The sequence below is a fragment of the Lutra lutra genome, chromosome 7 (genome assembly GCF_902655055.1).
Source record: "Lutra lutra chromosome 7, mLutLut1.2, whole genome shotgun sequence".
In the NCBI taxonomy this organism is placed as follows: domain Eukaryota; kingdom Metazoa; phylum Chordata; class Mammalia; order Carnivora; family Mustelidae; genus Lutra; species Lutra lutra.
Window position 1 is genome coordinate 148,486,793 of NC_062284.1, and position 16,218 is coordinate 148,503,010.

General features: G+C 43.4%; 1 gene segment (V, D, J or C); it reads right to left on the reverse strand.

The window, feature by feature from the left end:
- Positions 1-2,219: 2,219 nt before the first annotated feature.
- Positions 2,220-2,699, reverse strand: LOC125104249 (immunoglobulin heavy variable 7-4-1-like). The segment is given in 2 exon segments: positions 2,220-2,517; positions 2,603-2,699. Coding segments are annotated over 2 exon segments (279 nt in total).
- Between the last annotated feature and the right edge of the window lie 13,519 nt (positions 2,700-16,218).

Here is a 16,218-nt window from a genome sequence, read left to right on the forward strand (position 1 = left end):
ATATTGCTTATATTTCTATGTTGCCAAGAGCAAATTATACTTTCAATGCCATCCTGATCAAGTGCTGGAACAAACAATCCTAAAATTTGCACAGAACCAGAAAAGATCCTAAATCAACAAGGAAATGTTGAAAAAGGATAACAAAGCTTGGGGCATCATGTTGCCTGACTTCAAGCTATATTACAGAGTAGTGATCACCAAGATAGCAACCTGAGAGTTTTGAAGGGGCGGGGGTGGGAGATTGGGTGAGCATGGTAGTGGGTATTATGAATGGCAGGTAATGCATGGAACACTGGGTGAGGTACATAAACAGTGAATTCTGGTATAATGAAAAGAAACTAAAAAAAAAAAAAAAATAGCAGCATGGTACTGGTACAAAAACAGACACTTAGACCAATGGAACAGAGAAGACAGTCCAGACATGGACCCTCAACTCTATGATCAAGTAATTGACAAAGCAGGGAAAAATATCCAATGGAAAAAAGACAGTCTCTTCAATAAGTGGTGCTGGGGAAATTGCCTATATACAGAAGAATGAAACTCGACCATTCACTTACACCATACACAAATATAAACTCAAGATGGATGAAAGACCTCAATGTGAGACAGGAATCATCCAAATCCTAGAGGAGAACATAGGCAGTAACCACTCCAACATTGGCCAAGCTATTTCTTTCAAGACATGTCTCCAAAGGCAAAGGGGACAAAAGCAAAAATGATGTTTTGAGACTTCATCAAGATCAAAAGATTCTGCACAGCAAAGGAAACTGTCAACCAAACAAAAAGACAATGCACAAACGGGAGAAGGTATTTGCAAATGACACTACTGACAAAGCGCTAATATCCAAGATGTAGAAAGAACTCAAACTCAACACTCAAAAAAAAACAGATAATCACGTCAAAAAATGGGCAGAAGACATGAACAGACACTTCTCCAAAGCAGACATATGAATAACCAAGAGGCCCATGAAAAAGGGTTCATCATCATTAGCCTTCAGGGAAATTCAAATCAAAATTGGAAGGGGAGATGAACGATGAGAGACTATGGACTCTGAAAAACAGTATGAGGGTTTTGAAGGGGCAGGGGGTGGGAGGTTGGGGGAACCAGGTGGTGGGCATTATGGAGGGCACATATGGCATGGAGCACTGGGTGTGGTGCATAAACAATGAATTCTGTTACACTGAAAAGAAAGTAATAAAAAAGCAAATAAAATATATACCAGTAATGACAACAACAAGAAAACCACATTGAGATACCATCTGACACCAGTTAGAATGGCACAAGTAACAATGCAGATACAATGAATCTTGGAACACTGAAAACAATGAAATAAAATTTAAAAAAAGAGAAGGCAAGAAAGAACAAATGTTGGAGAAGTTGTGGAGAGAGGAGAAGCCTCTTACACTGTTGGGGAATGCAAGTTGATACAGCCACATTGGAAAAAAGTTGGAGTTCCTATAAAAGATGAAAACAGAGCTATCGTATGACCCAGCAATTGCACTACTAGGTATTTACCCCAAAGATACAAATTAGTGAAAAGAAGGGCCACAGTAGCCCCAGTGTTCATAGCAGCAATGTCCACAATTGCCAAACTGTGGAAACAGTTGAAATGCCCTTCAACAGAGGAATGGATAAGGAAGATGCAGTTCATATCTACAACGGAATATTACTCATCCATCACAAAGGATGAATACCCAACTTTTGTATCAGCATGGATGGGACTGGAGGCAATTATACTGAGTGAAATAAGTTAAGTAGAGAAAGACCATTATCATAGGTTTTCCTTATTTGTGGAAGATAAGGAATAGCAAGGAGGTCATTAGGAGAAGGAAGGAAAAAATGAAGTTGAGGGAATCAGAGAGTGAAATGAACCACAAGAGACTATGGACACTGAGAAATAAAGTGAGGGTTTTAGAGGGGAGGATGGTGGTGGTTGGGTTAGCCTGGGATAGGTATTAAGGAGGACACGTCTTGCATGGAGCCCTGGGTGTTATATGTAAACGATGAGACTTGGAACACTACATGAAAAACTAATGATGTGCTGTAAGATGACTAAAATAACATAACAATAAAAAATAAAAAAATAAGTGCCTGGCCCTCAGTCATAGAGTTACTTTAGCTTTGTTGTCCCGGACACCTCCTCAACACAGCACAGATGAGCCTTCCACAGGGTTTCTGACACAGGCAGGATATGGGTTCTCACATCATTTCTCTTGCACGGTAATACACAGCCATGTCCTCAGAGTTCAGGCTGCTGATGTGTAGATAGACTGTGCTGACAGAGGTGTCCATGGAGAAAACAAATCAACCGGAGAAGCCCTGGGCATATGTTGGATTCCCAGTGTTCATGTTGATCCGTCCCATGAACTGCAGGCTCTTTCCTGGTGCCTGTCGCACCCACCTCATTGCATAGCTGGTGAAGGTGTACCCAGGTGCCTTGCAGGAGACTTTCACGGATTCCCCCAGCTTCCTCACTTCAGCCTCAGACTGCACCAGCTGCACCTGGGAGTGGACACCTGTGGAGAGGGAATAGGAGGGGATGAAGTCATGTTGACTGGCCCTGTTCCCCTCCTCTGCCAAATGACTGAGGGAATCCCTTACCCATAGCCAACACCACCAGGAAGAGGATTCTCCAGCTCCAATCCATGGTGAGGTGCTGTGTTCTCATGGTTTCTACAAAGGATTGTGTGCAGGTGTTGGGTGATGTTCTCAGGGCCCAAACATGTGTATATTTAAGCGAGTACACCTTGCATCATTTGCATATTCACAAAGCAGAATATTTCATATCAGGAAATGGCTCATTCAGAGAGGAGACACATCAGAGGGGAAACACATTCCTGGGATACTGAGGTCCCACATCTGTTTGAGGATATACACCCTTGTTGCATCCCTGACTCTGTGTTACCAGGGCTCTTTCCACTGAGAATGAGCCCGAGTACAGAGCTGTGGAGGCTACTGGGTAAGGCAATTTCCTTAGGAGCAGAAGCGAGTGCTGATCTGGGAACAGGGGTCCAGGGATGGCAAACCTGATGTGTCAGTCCCTGTGGACCAGTGTCTGTGATGTCCTGTGCACCTCCCTTCTCAGGTGAAGAAGTGGGGTCTGGGTAGAGAAATACCTGAACCTGAGTCAGGTCACCTGGATGATGTGTCTGATAGACCCAAACGCACATGTTGTAATGAAATGCTGGTAAACCTAACATAACTATGTGTGTAAAAATTACATATTCCTACAGAGTCTCTTCTAATCGTAATGTGTTGAAATGTAAACATCAAGAAGTCATCCCCCTATTTAAGATAAAAGTCATGATCATCAAACAAAATGATTTAATTAATGAAAGATGTCTCATTTAATGGTAAGTGACTGAACCATTTCCTTGGAAGCCATGAACAAGGTTCCACGATACCCTGTATCATTATTTTCATGGATAAAGAATGTATGGTATATATATACAATGGAATTTACTTCTCCATAAAAAATTTGCAAAGACATTCATGGAACTAGAAACTATTAAGCGAGCGTGAAATAAGTCGACCAGGGAGAGACAATTATCATATAATTTCACTCATATGCAGAATTTAATAAAAAAAAAAAAACACGATCATGGGGGAAGGAAGGGAAAAATAAAATAAGACGAAATCAGAGAGTGATACAAACCATGAGAGACTCTTAAGTCTAGGAAGCAAACTGAGGGTTGCTAGAGGTGAAGGGCTGGTGTCTGGGGTAAGTGGGTGATGGACATTGAGCATGATGTATGATGTAATGAGCACTGGGTGTTATATGCATCTGATGAGTAACTGAACTTTACTCCAAAACTAATGATACACTCTATGTTAATTAATTGAATTTAAATTAAATTGAAAAAAAAAAAACTTTTCATTTGGAGAAGAGAAGTAACAAGTACTAAATATGTAACAACAAACCAAATCCCTATTATTCATGTGTGACATGAGGAATCTGGTTTCTGGTCAGATCTTTCAAAGCCTGGAAGTCTTTAGTCTGCCCATAAGCTGAATAACTGGAAGTCACCAGCTCTTCTCAGACCCACCAGAGATTTGTGATAGGATATCTTTTTCTGATCAGGTGGCTGTGAAAAATACCACTGCCTGGGTAAGGTATAAACTATAATAATGAATTCCATCAGAGTTATGAAAGATGGAAGTCCAAGGTCAAGTCATGTAGCACATCCATGCTCTCTCACTCAGTCTGTGCTGGGAGGGGGTCAGTCCCAGTGATCTCCAGAATGTTGTGGACAGTAGGTCCAGGCTTTTCTTTAGAGGCTGATATTGCTTTCAGGGTCTTGATGACGAGATTCAGGGTTATGCTGAGATAGTCAACCCATAACCACCCCCTCATCAAGCATTTCCACATCCTTTCTGATTGCTTTGGAACAAGACCTCTCCTTTCTTCCAGTAGGAACAGGCTGAGAGTTTTCCAAAATTTTCAGTTCTGCTTCATACTGATTAATGATTATGTCTTCATATCATTTGTTCTTCCCACACTTTATCATAAGAATTCAAGAGAAACCTTGTTGATGCTTTAAACCTTTGTTCAGAAATTCCCTCAGCCTCTTACCAAGTTGCACTCTCCCATGTTCTTCCTTTCAGATCTCAATGCAAGCAAGCTCTCTACCCTTCTACAGCATAGGTCACCTCCTCTTCATTTCACAAAGGCAAATTCCTCATCTTGTCTGTGACATCATCTGAGTGGCCCATAATGTTTATGTCTTACCACATACAGTCCATAAGCATTTAGATACTCTCTAGGAAGATTGGGGCTTTCACTGTAGGTCTCTTCTTTCCTTCACGAATCACCCTTTACAACCCCTTCCTGTCAATGTAGGCTTCTTTTGCACACATCTCAGAAGCTTGCTAGCCTTTATCCATTACTCAGATCCAAACGGCTTCCATGATTTAGGTCCTTATTGCAGCAGCTGCACACTTCTCAGGATGGTATAACAGAGAGAATAAACCAGGTAGCTTAGAAATAAATTTCTCACATTTCTGGAGCCTTCAAACTGCAAGATCAAGGTATTGGCATATTCGCTCTGTAGTGCGTGCCTCCATTTGGATCATTGGGCATGTCTTTAAACTGTGTCTTCATATGGCAAATGGAAGGTTTTGAGGATCCTGTGGGATCATAAAAGCTCTGATTTCATTAATAACCTAACATTCTCCCAGAGCCCTTGTTCCTTTGTCATCTCATTGGACATTACAGTAGAACACTTGAATTTGCAGGGGACACATATATTCAGGTCATAGTTCAGGGAAAACTGTGACCCAAAATTTGCATTTACAAATGGACATATGCAAGGGATCACAACTTTCTAGGGCAAAAGCCACCCACAGATATATCCACAGGACCCACAGGGAAGTAGAGAAATTTCTACAGGACCCACAAGGAAATAGAAAAATTGAAAGGCAGATGGTGAATTGATGAAGGTTCAGTGTGGAGATGTCTGAGTTGAGGCTCCTGTGGAATTGGTGACAACCTTAGGGGTGTCCTACAAGTCTGTGTTGTAAGTCCAGAAGCCCCACCTCATTCCCCCAGGAATGAAATGATGAACATTTACTGTGCTTCCGAGGAGGGGAAAGTTCCTCTTGAGAAACTTTCTAGATAATTCAGGAACCGGAGGAAGTTAAATGCCAACATCCAGTTCATTCTATATTTTGCATGGGGTACAGGAAGCATGCCCTTCTCTCCCCTCCCCTTAGGCCTTCCTGTGTCACCTCAGTGAGGTGTAACCTGAGATTCTCTTGTGAGGATGACATCAAGGGTCTCAGGTCAGGGAGAGAAATACCAACCATAGACTGTATACACGCGTCTATACCCACACCTTATCCCCCTACCATAGGGATCTTCTATAATAATAACAAGAAAAAGCAAAGAGAGCTAGAAAACCAGAAGTTATTTTTGAATTCTGTATGGAATCCAGCTCAAAATGAGACAAAACCAGGGACATAAGAGGAAATGTCAGTGTTGTCTCATCAGTGGTTGATTCATTATTATTTTTTTTAAAGATTTTATTTATTTATTTGACAGAGAGAAATCACAAGTAAGCAGAGAGGCAGGCAGAGAGAGAGGAGGAAGCAGGCTCCCCGCTGAGCAGAAAGCCCGATGCGGGGCTCGAACCCAGGACCTGGGATCATGACCTGAGCCGAAGGCAGCGGCTTAACCCACTGAGCCACCCAGGCGCCCCGGATTCATTATTTTTCTTCTGAATCATATTGTGGGCTACAGTTCCCAGGTTAACCCCACTTTAGGGTTCTGTCATCACGGTAGATTCGTTATAAAACTCTACAACTGGCACCTGGTGGTGATGAGGAAAGAGTGACAGAACTCCAGCCTCATGGGAATCAGGGTCCAGGACAGATTGAGGGAGAAGTTACAATAGGGCAGAGTGAGGACATGGTGACTTTCTGTGGGATAATTGAAGGATAACACCAGATGGGCAAGGATCCAGGCTCTACCAGCCAGATCTGATGATTCATGTGGGTTTCCTGTGTGGAATCCAGGAAACACGTTTCAGATGCATCCTCTAAGTCTGCTCTCATAGACTCCAGAACAGGACCCAGCAGTACTGTGATAGGTTTTTGTCTCTGGTTGTCAACTTGCAGGTCATCCTGCCCATTTCACTGGGGGACATCAGAGAGTGTATCCCATCAGGAGGGCTGCCTTTCCACCCAAGTGATGGAGCAGTGCCTCCAGAGGGACAGTTCCTGATCACTAGTGTCCACCAACTCGTATAATGAGCCAGAGGATTAACTGTAGCTAGGAGGACAAGGACCCAGTTTGGGTAGATGTTCTTGGGGTATTTTCATAACCATGTGGAGGCAGTGTGTGCCTGCTGAGGGCAGAGAACAGGAACAAAGCTCTCAGAAAGCCTGGGCTGTGCAGGTGCTTTTCAGGGATGATGAGAATTCCTGCAGGTCCTTTTTGGAGAAAGAAAAACAGGATATGGATGAGGTTGATGAAGGAAAGTTCCCTAGGGACTGGTGAGATCTCATCTACACATATGTTATCTTGTTCTGGCTGGCTGCATGGAGAATATGAGAAATTAGAGAATGAAGAAATAACCATATATATCCCTGAGTGAATCTAGAGAGGCTAGAGGGGAAACCCCCTATCTCAATAGAAAGCACCCTTTCACTGCCCCTGCTCCTGGGTCTGATTTGTGTCTGAGGTTCTTGAGTGCACCGTGCTGAAGTGAGCACCCCCTGGCGTCCTGAGCACCTCAAGATCACTGAACTATCTGATCCTTCTGTCCTAAGCGCTCCCTGGTGTCCTGAGAGCCCTTGTGCCCTGAGAGCCCCTTGGTGTTCTGAGTGACTCCTGATTATTTGAGCACCTGTTGGGGACCTGAGCTCCCTCTGGTGATCTGAGGGCTTCCTGGGGCCTCGAGCACCCCTGCAGCCCAGCTACTCCTGTGTCCCTGCAGGAAAGTATGTGTCTGGGCTCACCTGAAGTGTGTACACACGGGATACATACATTATAGTAACATTATAGTAATCAACAGTATCCAGAGCAAGCAAATCCATTTTCCACATGTTCTCATCTCTCAGGCTGTTCATCTGTAGGATCAGCATGTTCTTGCCATTGTCTCAGGAGATGGTGAATTGGTCCTTCACAGTGTCTTCATAGCACATGTAACTACCACCACTCATAATGGCTGAGACCCACTGCAGCCCCTTCCCTAGAGCCTGGCAAACCCAATCATGCCGTAGTCACTGAAATCGAACCCAGAGGCTGTACAGGAGAGTCTCAGGGACCTCCCGGGCTTCACCAGTTCCCCCCGACTCCACCAGCTGCACCTCCCCCTGGACACCTGCAGACACAAGACATCCTGGTCAGGTAACTATCCTTCACTTACTGTTTTTATTACTCATATGCACTTTCTTATTCAATGTCTCTTGATCTCTGTAAATTACCTTTGAAAAGACTAACAGGGAAAACCCAGCCAAGAATAAACTCCATCACATTCTGTCTGTTCTGTCCTGAACACTGAATGGAAAGCCTGGGAATCCCGAGACTGAGGCTCCCATCCCAGCTTCAGGCTTCGGGCTGGGCTGGTTTAATCAGCAGAAGGCGAACCCTATTTGCATGACCCTTGACTATATAGCCAGCATAGTATAGTATGGTATCTATACATAGTATAGATGGTATCTGTACTGACATAGGGGACAGTAACCAGAGCAGCTGTGACTGCCTTTGATTTGGTGATACTGACAGGATTTGGGAAAAGATGTTTAATTATACGATTTTCAGAGTACCTGCTTGGTTTCCATTTATCCATTTGATTTCACATAGTCACACATATTGGGGTATAGGTATCATGTTTCTCCTTAAAGTGACATGATCCTACACCCAGAATTGTGGAGGGTTTGTGAGGTGTCCAAGAACACTAGGATGAGAGTGAGCCCTGGGATTTGTACATGTGCTCCTCCCACAGGACCTACTACCTACCCTGAGCCCCCTTCAGGAGAGATTGCACAGGCTCATGGAGATCTTGGGATCCTGCCTACAGTGATGACAAGATGACTTTGTTCTGGAATTTATATGAAATTCAGAATCAGGGTGCATGCAGGTGTTCTTTCAAGTTTCTAAGGTTTCACTGTCACTGTGTTCATCCCAAGGCATCTCTGGGATTATTTGTAATAGTTTTGGTGAGTGTTCTTGATGCAGGATAGACTGCACACAGGCAGAGAGTGCGATATGAGAAACACAGGTGTCAGAATCAACAATATCCAGAGCAAGCAAATCCATTTTCCACAAAATTTCTGGTATTTTCAATTCTTTCTTCCTCATTCCTTTTTCACTCTGTCCTTACATAGCTATTGATCTTCATGTTACCTCACACTAGCTTTAATTTTCTAGAATATATAATTTTGTATTTGTATGAAATGTACCTTTATTTCTATGGCTTCCATTGCTGAGCCAAATACTTGACAATACCCCCGTATTTATTATGTTTTTTATGATGGGCAGCTTTCCAAAGATTACATAGAGCACAATATGCCCACATTTAAGCTGATGATTGGGCTTGGAATTTTTCCCATGTTTCCGTATTTTATTTTCATTTATGTATTTATTTATTTATATATTTATTTTAGTTACCATACAGACAACATTAATTTTGATGTAGTGTTTCAATAAACTCACTGCTCAGATTGGAGTTGCAAGAGCTAAAGGAATAAATAGAACAAACTTCAGATCAGCAAATTTGTGTCAGTATACCTCCTAATTGTGGTCATGAGACAAACAATAAACTTCATCTCTCAGGAGTGACAAGTACTCACAGGGGCTAAGAACCAGCATCTTGACATATTGTGAATGCAGATCCCTGATGACAAATAAACTATCAAAATGTTTAGATAGAATATTTAATGGATTTCTTGTCATCATGTGAACTAAAGGTGTTATAGTGAGAGGTTCTCCAGGACCATATCATTAAATCAATCCTGTCCTCATGCACTCCTATCCTGTACAATGGGGACAAATCTTGAAAATCCTCCCCACACCCTGGTGGTCCTGGCAGGATGGGAGGAAGATGACTCAGAGCAGGAATGCATGGAGATCCATGCTTCCTGTGTTCACCACAGAAATAAGGAATTTATCTGCAGAGGAAGCCCTCTGAAGCAGCATCCTGGGGTCACAGGTGGAGTCCCATAGAATCTTGGAGAGTAACAGACATCACAATCTCAGTTTTGTTGAGGACCACACACACTTTTCACATGGAATGAGAACCTTAGTCTTCAGGGAAAAGTAGGGAAACAGGAAGCTGAGGATACCCAGGGACCACTGGAGCTGTGTGAGCAGACAACTGGGAAGAACAGAATGACTGTGTACCCAGAGACAGGCAAGAATACATGGACTTGGACCACTGGTGGAGGAGGGGCAGTGACACATGAAGGCCTCCCCTGACCCAGGTTCCTGGGAGCACCTGAGGCTAAGGCTACATCATCAAGTCAGAGTCCTTGTAGTCTGAAACCTTCCACCACATTAACGACTGTCACCTGAGTAAATCAGAGGAGTGTACTGGAGAGTGGAAGTAGATTTTATATGGGGGAGCTCAAGGAGATCACAGCGCTGATCCGGGAACAGAAAGAGGAGATCTAAATCCCAAGGCATCTTGTAGCCACACAAGAGTTCAGATTGAACTCTTGTGTGAACTCTTGTGTGGCTACAGCAGGGACACATTTCACTGCTGCTACCCAGACAGCCATTTTCCAGTGGATCCAGGAAGAGAGTCACACACTCCACAGCATAAGCCTCACAAAGAGAGGGTGTGATCATCTACAGGAAGCATAAAACATAACAATATAATACCAAGTGCCCTGTGCATGGTAGACATTCATGAAACCCCACCATAATTCCAGGGGCTCCGTACAGTTAGGGAACCTCTCTGTTCCACCCGCCCCTCTATTCTCTTGTGGTTCAAGTCCTGGGTGTGCAAGTTTGGGGACAGCAGCTCCAAGTACAAATCATGTGGACATTTTTCAAAGATGGGTCACTCCACTGTATTTGGTAATTCAGAGCTGCTCCACTCATCATGAGTGGATTTAACTTCCCTGAAACACCTTCACGACCAGATATGTTCATGTTTAGAAGACAGAATAGGATGGCAGAACTGTCAGATTTAGTCATCGCTCCAATCAGTGTCACCTCCCTGGGAACTTCCTGGGAGAACTCTAAATTCTCAGTGACACATTTACACAAGTAACGCCTTCTCCGTTCCTGCAATGACACTTCACACCTGTGTGATAGAGGCAGGTCACCCCCTTTAACCTGTGTCCTCATCACTGCACTCTGTGATTTAGATCAGTGCTCTGTGAAGGCTCTTCTCTCGTTGTCTTCATGAACAGAGCTGTGGATGCAGGATCTTGTCCCCTGGCTCCCCTGTAGGTTGTTAATGTGAATTAAATATTAAATACACTACCTGCCTGAATGAGGGATTGAAGATCATGAGAAGCTGACAGATCCAGTTGTGAGGACACATCTGGACCCTGTGTTAGGGCCTGGAAGAGTGGGCTGACCAGCTTGGGGACAGTAGACGGGAAGAGACATCCACAGCATACGGGTCCAGGGGCGTCTCAAACTCACAGTTTGTTCTCTGGGTCCTTAATCCACACAGACAGAGGTGAGTGTTCACCTTGGCTCCAGGGTGTGTGTGGACCTGGATAGAGAGCAGCTGACATCACTGCTCAGAGGGAAGGCAATAAACAGGAGTGTTTATATTTATGTGGGTGCAGCTGGGTTACTATGGGGTTCTCATCCCCAGGAACAAAACAACTGGCATGTGTGTTTAACAGGGGTCTGTGATCTGGACATTGTCAATGACAACTTTGGCTGGATACTAGGGTGTGTTACCTAGTTAGTTCAGAGACCCATTAAGAAAAATATTGCACTACATCTGAGAGGAGAACACAGGAAGTAACCTCTTTGATCCTCAACTGCTCAACTTCTTGCAAGATGGGTCTCTGAAAGCAAGGGAAACACAAACAGAAAGGAACTTTTGGGACTTCATCAAGATAAAAATCTTATGAAATTCAAAGGAAACACTCAACAAAACTAAAAGGCAACCTATGGAATGGGAGAAGATATTTAGAAATGACACTACAGGGAAAGGGTTGATATCCAAGATCTATAAAGAACTGACCAGAGTGAACACCCAAAAAACAAATAATGCAGTCAAAAAATGGGCAGAAGTCATGAGTAGACACTTCTCCAGAGAGACATACAAGTGGCCAACAGACACATGAAAAAATGTTCCACATCTCTTGTCACTATGGAAATATAAATCAAAACCACAATGTGATATCACCTTTCATGAGTTAGAAAGACTAAAATTAACAAGACAGGGAACAACAAATGTTGGAGAGGATGTGGAGAAAAGGGAACCCTCTTACGCTGTAGGTGGGATGCAAATTATACAGCCACCTTGGAAAGCAGTGTCTAGATTCCTCAAAAACTTAAAAATAGAATTACCCTATTACTCAGCAATAGCACTACTGGGTATTTACCCCAAAGATACAGATGTAGTTAAAAAGGGGCACATGAACCCCAATATTCATAGGATTAATGTCCACTATAGTGAAACTGTGGAAGGAGCTGAGATGTCCTTCCACATATGAATGGATAAAGAAGACATGGTCCTAACCTACAATGGAATATTACTGTGCCATCAGAATGGATGAATACCTACAATTTCATCGACTTGGATGGAACCAGAGGGTGATATGTCAAGTAGAATAAGTCAAGCAGAGAAAGATAATTATCCTATGGTTTCACCTCTATGTGGAACATAAGGAATAGTGAGGAGAACCACAGAGAAAGTCAATTATCATACAGTTTTGCTTACTTGTGGAGCATAAGGATTAACACAGAGGACATTAGGATATTAAAGGAAAACTGAATTGCGGTAAATTTGGGGGATATGAAGCATTAGAGACTGTGGACTCTGAGAAACAAACTGAGGGTTTGGGAGTAGAGGGGGTGGAGGGATGGGTGGGTATTGAGGAGGACACGTATTGTATGGAACACTGGGTGTGATGCATAAACAGTGTATCTTGGAACACTGAAAAATGAAAAAAAAATCAGGGAGGGAGACAAACCATGACAGACTCTGGATTCTGGGAAACAAACAAGGATTACAGAAGTGAGGGTGATGGGGGATGGGGCAGCCAGGTGATGGGTATTAAGGAGGGCAGGTGATGTAATGGGCCCTGGGTGTTATACACATCTAATGAATCTTTGAACACATCAAAAACTGATGATGTACTATATGCTGGATAAGTGAACATTAAAAAAGAATACAGACTTCTTTTCACGTTTTTTTTTAAATTCCTTTTCAGTGTTCCAGAATTCATTGTTCATGCACCAAGGAATTGAGAGCCTTGAATGACACACTGGACAAGATAGACTTCTTTGTTTTTTATTGGAGCACTTTGTCTTCCATTTTGGTAAATTTAGGTAGAGGATTCTCAGGTGTATTGTGGTTTTTTCCCCAAAGTATCACGTGACGTGATGAGCCAAGGGTTTTATACTGAACAGATGGAGCATTGAATATTATATCAAAAGTCAATGAGGGGGGGAGACAAGATGGCGGGGAAGTAGGAGGAGGCGCCTTCTCAACCTGTACCCTAAAGTGAGCTGATTACCTACCAACGAACTCCGATCACCCATGAAATCAACCTGAGATCAGAATTATACACGTCTGGATCTCTACAGGGGCAGAAGACACCAGTGGGCAGGTAAAGCGGAGTGGGAACGTTGGACTGATATCTGAAGATAAACAAAAAGGGGAGGGAGCCACCAGAGGTGACCGATTGGAAAGTAATACCCCTAATATGAGAGTGCCCTGCATCTGGGAATGAGCATTAACTTGGACACTGGTTGAAAGCACTCCAAAAGAGCAAAAGGATCGCGAGGGGGAAAATTGTAGGAATTGGGGTGGCTAGGGACAGGGGCTTAAGTCCCCAGACCCAGGACAGCCTCCCCTGTTGCTGAGCCAGAGAGAGTGCGGCAGAGAAACAGGTCTTGGTCCCTGAGTGGCCAAGATGCCCGAAATTGCGTGGGGTTTGGCTCCTGTGAGGGGCTGGGAGCTATGCCAGAAGGTAGAATGCTGAGCTCTGCTACTGAGCCTAAGACACACGCCTACCCCTCACCCTCCCCTGAGAGAGGTGTACAAAGCCAACCCTGCGCTCTTAGACCTGCGCCATTGTTTCAGAGCCTGAGACACATGCCCCAAACTCTCCCCTGAGAGAGGTGTGCAAAGGCCCAGCCTGGTGCTTTTGGACCTGTGTCCCACTCTCAGAGCCTGAGACGTGCACACGCGCGACCAACAGCTTCCCCTGAGAGAGGTGCATGAAAGTCCGGCGTTCTTAGACTCAGAAAGACCAGGCACTCCCACCCCGGGCCAGTGGGAAAATCACAGTGTGCAATCACTGCTTGGAACCTCTCTGGGGGTCTGGAGCTGCCCAGACAGCCGCCGCTGCTGCCGTGGTTTTGGGCACAAGCAGAAGATCCTGCATCCCCAGGGACCTTGACTCAGAATCTGCTCTGCCAGCAGCCAAGGGGGAATTTATATGGGCTCTGCAGCCAGAATGAGGCTTCTCTCTGAGAGGGAGGTCAGGGTGCAGTTTGCTTTCCACTAAACCTACAAAAACCATCAAAAGTGCTCAAGGCCAGAGGGAAAAAAAAAAAAGTGAACAAACATAAATACTCCAGAGAACAAAAGCCTGAAAAAACCGATTTCCTCAGAGCCCACCCCCTTGAGGGGGACTGGAGGACTTAACTCAGGGAACATCATTGACTGAAAACCCAGGTGGCAGGCCCCTCCCCCAGAAAACCAATCAGGAAAGAAAAAAAAAAAAAGACTACAAGAGAACAAACACCACTACTTCGTAGGACTTTTATTTTTAATTTGTTCCCACTATTCTGGCTCATTATTTTTTATATAGATAATTTTTAACCTATTTACCATCACAGTGAGATGTCCAGTACATCAAATTCCATAATAACCTTCTAACCTGAACTTTTTGATACATGCACCTGTGTTTTTCTTTTGCATTTCTATTTTTTAAATTTCTTTTTTTAAATTTTAGTTTAGTTTAGTCTAGTTTATTCCTTTTTTATTTTTATTTTCTAATATTCATATAGAGTTAAAATTCAAAGTGATCCCCTTTCCCATATCAATACCACCCCTATAGGTAAACCAATTTTTAATCCCCCTTTATCTTAGGAAAGTTGAGTCATTTAACAAAGACATCAAGATACATCCAGGAAGAATCAAAACAACCCTCCTCGCCCACACTGAGAATTTATAACCACTCTCCCATCTTTTTCTTCCACCAGTGTTTCTGTGTTTTTGTGTTTGTCCTGATAGTATATAGCTCTTACACTTGGGGTTCTTTTCGACAAGGTTCTTCCTTTATTTGCATATATATGCATATATATATATTTTTTTTTCTCTTGTTATATACTTTTATCAGTCTTTTTGTTTGTCTGTTTTTGTTTGTATACCTCATAACTCTTACCTTGGGGCCCATTTGGGCTGAACCTTCTTTCATCTTCCCTTTCTTTCCTGTCTCTCTCTCTCTCTTTTATTTTTCTTTTCTTTTTTCTCTCATTTGGGTGGGGAATCCTGATTGCTCAGAAGTGTTTCAGGGTGAACCCAGACTGCACCACGGTCGATACAACCAGCTACATCTGTTCAGTCATCTCTCACAAAAATGACTAGGAGGAGGAATGCCCTACAGAAGAAAAATACAGAGGATGGACCTTCTGCAACAGAGCTAACAGCTATCAACATAGACAATATGTCGGAAAGAGAATTCAGGCTAACAATTATCCAGGCAATAGCTAGGTTGGAGAAAGCCATGGATGACCAAACGGAATTGATGAGGGCAGAATGGAAAGCGACCAGGGATGAAGTCCACAATGTCAGGGCAGAGCTAAAAGCGACCAGGGCTGAGGTTCACAATGCTCTCAATGAGTTCCGAACTAATCTAAATTCTCTCAAAGCTAGGGTAACTGAGACAGAAGATAGAATTAGTGATCTGGAGGGCAAACAGATAGAGAGAAAGGATCAGGAGGAAGCCTGGAACAAACAGCTTAAAAGCCACGAAAACAGAATCAGGGAAATAAATGATGCCATGAAACATTCCAACGTCAGAATTATTGGAATCCCTGAAGGGGAGGAGAAAGAAAGAAATCTAGAAGATATAGTGGAACAAGTTCTTCATGAAAATTTTCCCAATCTCGCGAATGGACCCAGCGTTCATGTACTACAGGCCAAACGGTCTCCACCCAAGATTATAGATTCCAAAAAATCATCAAGGCACCTGATAGTCAAATTGAGGAATCATAATTGTAGATATAATCCCTTGAAAGCCGCTAGGACAAAGAGGCTGCTTACTTACAGAGGAAAGCCCATCAGAATAACATCAGACCTGTCCACAAAGACCTGACAAGCCAGAAAGGGCTGGCAAGATATATTCAGGGCACTAAATGAGAACAACATGCAGCCAAGAATACTTGATCCAGCAAGACTGACATTCAAAATGGATGGAGAGCTAATGAGTTTCCAAGACCAGCAAGGGTTAAAAGGCTATGCAACCACCAAGCCGACACTGCAGGAAATATTAAGGGGAGTTCTATAAAAGAGGAAAAATCCTAAGAATAGCATTGAACAGAAATATAGAGACAATCTACAGAAAGA